Genomic DNA, 10,309 nt, shown 5'->3' on the forward strand with positions numbered 1-10,309 from the left:
CACACACACACACACATGTATACATACATACACACAGACATATGTATATGTGTACATATTTATGCAATAAAAATGTGACATAGGGAGACAAAACTAGACATAAATAATGGAAAGAATCACATACACTATAGACTTAGGGTTGCTCAACCCTTCATCATTTATCAGCCAAAATAGCATCGCAGTTTTGACACCATCCAATAATATTGTTCAATTAGGCAGTGTCAGCCAAATTAGCTGCTGTAGTTATAAAGGAGGGGACATGACAAATGAACATGAAAATATAGTTACAAAATAGATGATGTCTCTTGAGATTAGATGGTGAATAAAGACAAGTCTTGAGGAGAAAGGGGGGAAATATATATAACAAACAAGTAAGGAAAGTAGCAGAAAAAAACAATAAATGATACACAGACATATTCATATACCAGGTATGTCTTTTAATTATGGAACAAAAGTTTGATATATTGTGCAGAGCAACACTATCAGGAAAGATGGTAGTCCATTCAGACTTATAAATATAAATGGTAAAATTAAAAAGAAATTTGTTATGTTTTTGGAGAGTCATTGCACAAGATGAAACTTAATTAAAATCTAAGACATATCAAGGGGCTAGGAAAAAAAGAAAAAAACATGAAAGCAGTCAAAACATAAAGGATGTATAGCTGGAAAACAGGAAGGTAAATGGAGAAGAAGATGTTGATAATTAAGTGCAAATGGTTGGCAGAAAGACCCATAAAAATGTAAGTGTAAGGAAGAAGAAAAGACAAATAAATAAACTTGTAAAAAAAAGTTGCCCCATGGAATGGTAACCTCTGATAATTTAACCCAAGCATCCTGTGCATATATTCACATCACTCATGCATGCATGTGCATGCACACACATACATTCAGTGCCCATATATATGTATATATGCATATATACATATTCATATATACATAGATACATACATTCAGTCATATATACATATTATTGTACCTAGTGAAAGTTCATCAATATTCTGTAAGGTGACACCACTCCAGGTTGGTGGTAAATTCTTTTTTTTTTCTATTATTTTGCTAATGGCAGAGTTAGTGGAAAATTTGCTGTGTTCATTTTCCCTTAACAGAATCTCAGATACAAATGGAAGGATGAGAAGAAGGCTCCTAACATACTGATCTCTACTAAAGACACTCAAGGACCAGACACGACTGTGAAACTGAGTGTTAGATTAAGTCTACTATCCAAGAATAACAATGATTCTTCCATCAGGCTTCCATGTAATTTCCATCTATTAAATTTCACTTACAAGACTTTGGTCAAGATGAGGTTGTAGGTGAAGATATTTGTACAGTGGAACCAAACTGAAAATCATGTAGTTTGTGGAGTGAACTTCTTTACTAAATACACAACTATACCTTGACTGTGCTGTTAAGAAAATTTTTTTAAAATTCATGTCACAGAAAAGGAAAGTCGTCATCATCATCATCATCATCATCATTTAAAGTCCCTTTTCCTATGCTGGTTTCCATGACTTGTATATTCCCCACCTGGCTGGGATGCTGGTCTGTTACAGGACTACTCATTTTTGCCTGCTGAATGGGCTGGAGCAACATGAAAGTAAGTGTTTTGCTCAAGAACACAGCACATTGCCTGGTCCAGGAATCAAAACCACAATCTTATGATCGTGAGTCCAACACCCTAACCACTAAGCCATGTGCCTCCACCCAATGATTGGATGGTATGATATGAATAGGTGAGCCAGAGGGCTGAATCATGCTCTAATGTCTGCATTGGCATAGTTTCTGTCGCTAGATGCTCTTCTAATGTCAACTACTTCTCAGAGTGTGCTTGGTGTTTTTTTCATTCACCAGTACTGATGCAGTCATCAAGCAGCACCTGCAAGACAAGATACCTTGACTGAGTGGAGCAGAGTATTGAAGAATAAGAAAGTAAGACAGAGAGACAAGAGCAGGTGTCTTACTGAAGAGCTGAATAGATGGCATTCCCATTTGGAAATAAAGGGCAAGAGAGATGTAAGGTCAGAGTACAAGATGAATATGACAAACAGAATAGGATAAAAGAACAGTAGAGGTGTGTCACCATAATGATAGATCAAATATCTACTTTAGTAGATAGCTATATCTTTTAGAAAAGAATCTCTCAATATCTGGTATTTATTTCATTGATCTTTAAGTAATATAATGCTAAAGTGAACTTGTTACAATTTGCCAAGCAGATATGCATTCACCAAGCTAATGACCAATCTGTGGCTATTTTTCAGTGTCTGCTGAAACATATCTCAGGGAATGTTTGACAATCAGTAATGCTGTGCATGGAGAAAAGCACCATAAAACATTGATTGTGGAGGATGAACTGGTGAGAGTTTTACTAAAGACAAATCGTCGCCAGGTTGGTAAAATACTAATTTCCTTTTCAAAAGTATCAGATTGAGTTGTCTTAAAATGTCAGTAATGATATCAATACATTAATATTTCTCTAACGATTATTACAGTTAAATTAAAGCATCATTTTTAAATACAGTTCTATATTTAAGAGATGAGGAATTATGTACATTATTTACATTATTTACATTATTTACATTTGACAGATATTTGTCCTCATCTTGTATGCCTGTGAGCATATGGCGTAGTGGTTAGGAGCGCGGGCTACTAATCCCAAAATTCCGAGTTCGATTCCAGTCAGTGACCTGAATAATAATAATAATAATAATAATAACAACATCGAAAAAATACCTTAGGAATGAGAACCCAGGTTCGAAATTTCCCCAAGACACCTGATGAAGGCTGGAGGGTACATCAGCCGAAACATTGTGTTAACAACAATCAAGATGAGGACAAATATCTGTCAAATATAAATAATGTAAATAATCACTTTTAAAGTATTAATTAATGAATATTAAAGATCTTATTAATTTTTCAAAATATTTAAAAGAATTTAAAATATTCAGAAAATCCTATTAAAAAATGATTGGTGTTATTTGAATTATTAGAAAGAATTCCAACGAAACCAAGAAGGTTACATGTACTGAAGTAGTGTTCTTTCCATTACTTTAACCATAAATATCCTTATCTTTATGAAACTCTTCACTGTCACCATCCTCTCTCAATGGAGATGTATTCCACCCTACTGAAGACTACACACGAAAATGCAATGGTAGTGTAGGTTGTGGTGGCAGAGCCTTCAACACCTGATGAAATCATAGTGATATTGTCATAACATACTATGTATCCTAGGCATTTTAAAACAAATGGAGCTCATCCCTCCCCAGATCTGAACATAACTGGTTTTTTCTAAAGGAATGGGGATGGGGAGAGAAAGAAAGAGAAGAGTTAATCTCAGTTCTTGAGCGGTACTTTATATATTGACCCCAAAAGGAAGTTGAACTTGGCAAGATTTGAACTCAGAGTACAGAGAACCAGAACAAATACCACAAAGTATTCTAATGACTGCCAATCAATTTCCTTGTGAGTGTCTTTCATGCTCATTCCTAACATTGTTAGTTGCATCCTCCCCCATTGCTTATGCACATTTCAAAAACCATTCATCTATGGTATATATTTTTTCATATTCGGAGTATGAAGAAATATGTTCAGAATATATCTTTGGCAGAGCAGAGGACTGTGTCAAAGATACATTCCAAATCAATAAAGAACATACTGGACAATTTAATCTTAAATAAACCACATTGGATGGTTACAAATAGAATGTTTTTGATCATAGATCTGCTTGATCCTGAGCTTAACAGCAGCAGTAACAACAGCAATAGACTCAGTTACTCCGTCTATCTACCTTCTCTACTATGAATATACTGATACATTTCATTCTGGAATTGTTATTCTATGTGAGCCATCTAACTGAAGGAATTGAAGAATCACCTCATCATATTTTTGCACAGAATGTATATCAATTGCCTCTACTGTAAAAGCTTAATTATCTCACCACATCTTTCTTTCATTATGCTAAAATTAATTTCTAACTGATATTTTGCAGGAGGCTTTAAAGATACTTCAGTCAGGGATCACCAGGAAATGTGCTGTACATGGTTACTATTCAGAGAAGGTTAGCAATGCTCATAGTCTTATTGCATCGGTACATCTAGCAGATGGTGATATTGTTACGGCTTTGAAATCACATCAGCAGGTAAATGGATTAATTATCATTGTAAGGATGTAATTAATTTCCATTAGATTTCTAGTGGAAGACATCATATAATTAAGTCGTCAATGTTGTTTTTATTTGTGGCATCATTGCTACTGTTGTCATCATCAAGAGCAAGGGATTAGCATGATCATTAGAGCATGAGACAAAAATATATTGCAACATTTGTTTTATGTCTTTGCATTCTGATTTCAAATCCTATCAAAATCAACTTTGCTGTTCATCCTTTCAGGATTGATAAATTAAAGTACACCAGTCAAGTACTGAGGTCAATACAATTGATTAACCTCTTCATTACTTCTTCATATCCAAATTTGTGTCATAGTCTGGCCCTTGGCCTTGCCAGTTCCTGTCAAGTCATCCAACCAACACCAAAATGGAAAACTGATGTTAAATGTTCAATATTCTTCTTCTTCTTCTTCTTCTTCTTCTTCTTCTTCTTCTTCTTCTTCTTCTTCTTCTTCTTCTTCTTCTTTTTTCTTCTTCTTCTTCTTCTTCTTCTTCTTCTTCTTCTTCTTCTTCTTCTTCTTCTTCTTCTTCTTCTTCAGTAGTTTTATTTTTATAGCGTGCTTTCACTTCACTACCGAGCGCAGCTCTGTGTGCCTTGGGTATGTGCTGTGGTTTGCTGTGATGCTCTTATGGTTACCGTATTGAAAGTGTTTTGCATAAGATGTGTGCAGTGCCCAGTAGTGCAATTTTCTGTATGTTATATATATTTGAAAGTCCTGGTGTTTTTGTTATGTATTTGTCTGAATATTTTTTTATCATACCTAATGTGCCAACTATGATAGGAATTGTTTTTGTTTTTAGATTCCACATTCGAGTTACCTCTATTTCCAGGTCTTTGTATTTTGAAAGTTTCTCCATTTCTTTTAGAGAAACGTTGTCATCTGCTTATTATTATTATTTTTTTTTTTTATAATTATTATTGTGAGTTTTTGATCTTTCAGTTTTGTTTTCATTTCTTGCCGAGTGCCCTCCCGACAACTTGGGCAAAGAAACTCAAATCATATATTAATAAGCCATTAAAATAAACACACCAGATTGTTCATTTATAAAACCAAGTTATGTGAAGAGAAAAAGAAAGAAAGAAAAATGAAAGGAAAAGGAAGAAGAAAACAAAAAAAAATTTACATGGGTTGTAATTGTTCTCATAGCGACAATGCTCTTCTTAATATATGTGATGTACAAGTTAAAACAATCTTTTGCACTTCTTGCATGGATAGTAAGCCAAGGATCATTGTCAAATAAGTTTCAGTTTCTTTTTTGAGCAAATCCTAGTGCCCCTGCAATCACTGGTATTGTAACCGCCTTGAGATGCCACATATTTTCTAGTTCGATGAGCAAATTGTTATATCTTCTGAGCTTGTCAAATTCTTTTGCCAAGATATGATCACAAGGAATACTCATGTTGATCAATAAACAAACCTTATTGTTTTGGTCTTTCACAACAATATCTGGTGTATTAGCTTTGATGGTTTGGCTTGTATGTACTGGGAAGTCCCAAAGAATTATTACATTTACTCCCTCAGTTACAGATTCAGGGTGGCGATTATACCACTTGCTGGCAGTTTTGATTTCATAATGCTGACATATAAACCAGTATAGATATTGGCCAACTCTGTCATGTCTTGATTTATACTCCACTGGTGCTAAAACTTTACAGCCAGAAATTAGGTAGTCCACTGTTTCAATCACATCATTGCAGAATTGGTATTCTGGATCTACTCCATTTTTTCTCACATCAGCTTGGTTGTTACAGGTTGATAATCTTTGATCTTGAGCAGCTAAGATAAGGCTTTCACTCTCTACCTTCGTCACCATTGCTGTCGTCATCACTGTTGACTTTGTTGCTGCCGCTGCCGCTGCTGCTGCTGCTGCTGCTGTTGTTGTTGTTGTTGTTGTTGTTGTTGTTGTTGTTGCTGTTATTATTATTATTATTATTATTATTATTATTATTAGGGTGATGGCTGAGTGGGCAGAATCATTAGTATGCTGGGCAAAATACTTAGTGGCATTTCGTCAACTTTGCATTTCATCCTTTCAGAGTTGATAGTACCATCAGAGCACTGGGTCCAGTGCTATTGACTTACCTCTCCCTTCATATTTGCTGGCCTTGTGCTAGCATTTGAAACTATCATCATCATCATCATCATCATCATCATCATCATCATCATTATTATTTTTATCATTATTGTGGCAAGCTGGCAAAATTGTTAGCATACTAGACAAAATACTTAGTGGCATTTCATCTACTTTCACCTTCCAAGTTCTAAAACTTCCAAAGTCAACTTTGCCCTTCTTCTTTTGAGCTCAATAAATTAAGTACCAGTTGAGCACTGGGGTTGATGTAATTGACTAATCAATCCCCTCCCCACAAAATTTTAGTCCTTGTGCCTTGAGTGTAAAGGGTTGTCAATATTAATCTTATCATTATTTATTATAAAGGCAGCAAGCAGGCACGATTGTTAGCAAGCTGGATGAAATGCTTAGTAGTATTTTGTCCATCACTACGTTTTGAGTTCAAATTCTGCTGATGTTGGCTTTGCCTTTCATCCAAATTTCAGGCCTTGTGCCTTTAGTAGAAAGGATAATCATTATGATGCTGTTGATGATGATATTTCATTTTTGAAAGTCTCAGATACTAAGATATTAAACCATCTGGACATTTCAGTTAGGAAGCAGTCAACAAGTTGACAACGGTCCCTTAATGCTTCTTCTCTTGTGCCTTACATAGACAGCACTTTCTTTAAAATCCTTGCTGTACTCAGAAGTGCTGTCTTTTGCAAGACCTGTAACTTTGCATCAATTCCAATTTTATTTATGCAGTCCTTGAAACTGTCTGATATGCGTCCCGATGTTCTGACTTCCACTGGAATCACTAAGATTTTCTTTATTTCCCACAACTTTCCAACTTCCTCCTTCAGTGGCTCATACTCCTCCATCTTTTCATACTCTTTATCTTTCACTTTGGTGGAGGTGCAATGGCCCAATGGTTAGAGAAGTGGACTCGCGGTCATAGGATCGTAGTTTCGATTCCCAGACCAGGCGTTGTGAGTGTTTATTGAGCGAAAACACCTAAAGCTCCACGAGGCTCTGGCAGAGGATGGTGGCGAACCCTGCTGTACTCTTTCACTACAACTTTCTCTCACTCTTACTTCCTGTTTCTGTTGTGCCTGTAATTCAAAGGGTCAGCCTTGTCACACTGTGTCACGCTGAATACCCCTGAGAACTACGTTAAGGGTACACGTGTCTGTGGAGTGCTCAGCCACTTGCACGTTAATTTCATGAGCAAGCTGTTCTGTTGATCGGATCAACTGGAACCCTCAATGTCGTAAGCGATGGAGTGCCAACAACAACAACAATCTTTCACTTTACTATCTCCTGGGATAGACATATCGACAACTTCACTTTCATTTTTCTGAAATCGATGAACCAAAGTATCAGTCACGAACTAGGGATGATATAATTATTTATACCCTCCTCACCAGATTTCAAGTCTTGTGATTATATTAAAAACAATTGGAATCATCATCTTCATCATTTAGTATTGTTGTTTTTATTACGATTACTGGAATTTCTTCTGACTACTTACATACTGAGCTCAAATTCCATTGGTGTCAACATTGCCTTTCATTGTTTTGAGGACAATAAAACAAGTACCAGTTGAACACAGTTTGAACATTCCCCCTCTAAAATAGCTAGTTTTGTTCCAATATTTCAAACCATTATCATTATTATTATTAAGGTGGTGAGCTAACAGAATTGTTAAGACCCCAGGTGAAATACTTAATGGCATTTTGTTTGCCTTTACGTTTTGAGTTCAAATGCTGCCGAGGTCAACTTTGCCTTTCATCCTTTCAGGTTCGATGAAATCAGTACCAGTTGCATACTTGACTCTATCTAATTGACTGGCCCCCCCTCCCACCAAATTTCAGGCCATGTGCCTATAGTAGAAAGGATTATTATTTAGGCAGCAAACTAGCAGAATCATTAGCATGCCAGGCAAAATGCTTTGTAGCATTTTGACCATCTTTACATTCTGAGTTGAAATTCTGTCAAGGTTGACTTTGCCTTTCATCCTTTCAGGGTTGATAAAATAAGTGCCAGTTGAGAAATGGGGTCAATGTAATTGACTTACTCCTCCTGTGTCAAAATTTGAAACCATTATCATTATTATTATTGTTGTTGTTGTTGAAATAAGATGTCTCTACTGTTAATATCGGAGGCGCAATGGCCCAGTGGTTAGGGCAGCGGACTCGTGGTCATAGGATCATGGTTTCGATTCCCAGACCGGGCGTTGTGAGTGTTTATTGAGCGAAAACACCTAAAGCTCCACGAGGCTCCGGCAGGGGATGGTGGTAAACCCTGCTGTACTCTTTCACCATAACTTTCTCTCACTCTTACTTCCTGTTTCTGTTGTGCCTGTAATTCAAAGGGTCAGCCTTGTCACACTGTGTCATGCTGAATATCCCCGAGAACTACGTTAAGGGTACACATGTCTGTGGCGTGCTCAGCTGCTTGCCCGTTAATTTCACGAGCAGGCTGTTTCGTTGATCGGATCAACTGGAACCCTCGACGTCATAAGAACGGAGTGCCAACAACTGTTAATATCATCTGAGGATAAAATTTTAAAATTAATGATATCACCAGCAGAGACAAGTGGATTACAGGCACAGTAGCATTATATAGCTATAAATTATAAATTTGCACTAAGCATAATGATGCTTAAAGAGCATTCAGCTGCTAGAAATATGAGTTTGAGTCTTAAATTAATCCACCATACAGCACCAATTAACAGAGAAAAACAATTTGCAAAGAAAATGGAAAGAATTAATACATTTAACAGCACAAAATAAAATATTATGCAGTTTAGGACATCCACATACTCGGGTTTCAGCTTTTGGATATTTTATCCTTGAGCCTTATCAATGTGAACTACCCAGTAAGAATTCACGACCATAACGTTAAACTTTGACTGTGCAACTGGTTTTGTTTTTGCACCAAAAACAGAACACATGGTGCAGAAAAATTATAAGCAAAACATTCAAACACTAAGATTTGAAACAAGATGTCTCTGCTGTTGATATCTTCTGTGGATAAAATTTTTAGATTAATGATATCACCAGCAGAGACATAAGTAGATTGCAGGCACAATAGCATTATATAGCTATGAATACACGCATAACCTATTATACTAATAGAATGCTTGGTTGTACCTTGATTATTGCTGAAACACTCTAGTCTATGTTATGATTGGTTCCAATTGTAAGGTAGACTAGAGTGTTTTTTTAATTATATATTCTTTCACAGAATAAAATTTTGAGTATTCTTACCTTGTCTATTGTCCTGAAAGTATTTGAATAGAAATTTTTTTCCTCCAAATTTATAAGCAAAACTGTCATGGTTGCTTCTTGACCACACACACATTCTCTCTCTCTCACAGCATCCATTTATATTGTTGATATGCTGTCATTATAATTACATTCTTGATTTGTTTTTGCCTTCAAAGTTTATAATATACATACCAAGTGTTGTAAATATACACATATAAATAGATATAGTTCAAGTTTTTGCCATTCGATTTCATTCTTTTGACTTCTTTTTATCAAGGCTAGAATGTTTTGGAAATACTGTTCAACTTCTCGCTTTTGATTCAATAGAATTTTTGACACATACACATTGTCCCTTTCTTAAACACACACACAAACTCTTTCTTACACACACATAGCTTGCACACAGACACATGCACTCTCTCTCACTCTCTCTCTTATACAGCATATGCACATACACTCTGTTTCTCTCATACACACATGCACACACACATACACACACTCCCTCTCACACACACACACAGACATACAGCACACACACAGACTCTGTCTCTGTCACACACACACATACACACAGAGCACACACATACACACCCACCGGCAAACACTCTTTCTCTCTCTCTCTCACACGCACACAAATGCACATTCTCTCTCTCTCTCTCTCTCTCTCACATACACACACACACACACACACACACACACAAATGCACATTCTCTCTCTCTCTCTCTCTCACACACACACAACGCACAAATGCACATTCTCTCTCTCTCTCACACACACACACACACACACACACACACACACAGATACATTATT

At 36.3% G+C, this 10,309-nt stretch overlaps 1 protein-coding gene across 4 annotated transcripts in view; it reads left to right on the forward strand.

Annotated features, from left to right (window-relative positions):
• The window catches only part of LOC106874122 (tetratricopeptide repeat protein 23), a 191,496-nt gene that overhangs the window by 138,506 nt on the left and 42,681 nt on the right, over positions 1-10,309 (forward strand). For all 4 annotated transcript variants that reach the window (XM_052970647.1, XM_014921734.2, XM_014921732.2 and 1 more), the window contains exons 10-11: positions 2,262-2,389; positions 3,992-4,141. In XM_052970647.1, the coding sequence (XP_052826607.1) occupies positions 2,262-2,389; positions 3,992-4,141 (278 nt within the window). The remainder of the gene's footprint in view (positions 1-2,261; positions 2,390-3,991; positions 4,142-10,309) is intronic.

This window comes from Octopus bimaculoides, chromosome 9 (assembly GCF_001194135.2).
Source record: "Octopus bimaculoides isolate UCB-OBI-ISO-001 chromosome 9, ASM119413v2, whole genome shotgun sequence".
Taxonomy (NCBI): Eukaryota; Metazoa; Mollusca; class Cephalopoda; order Octopoda; family Octopodidae; genus Octopus; species Octopus bimaculoides.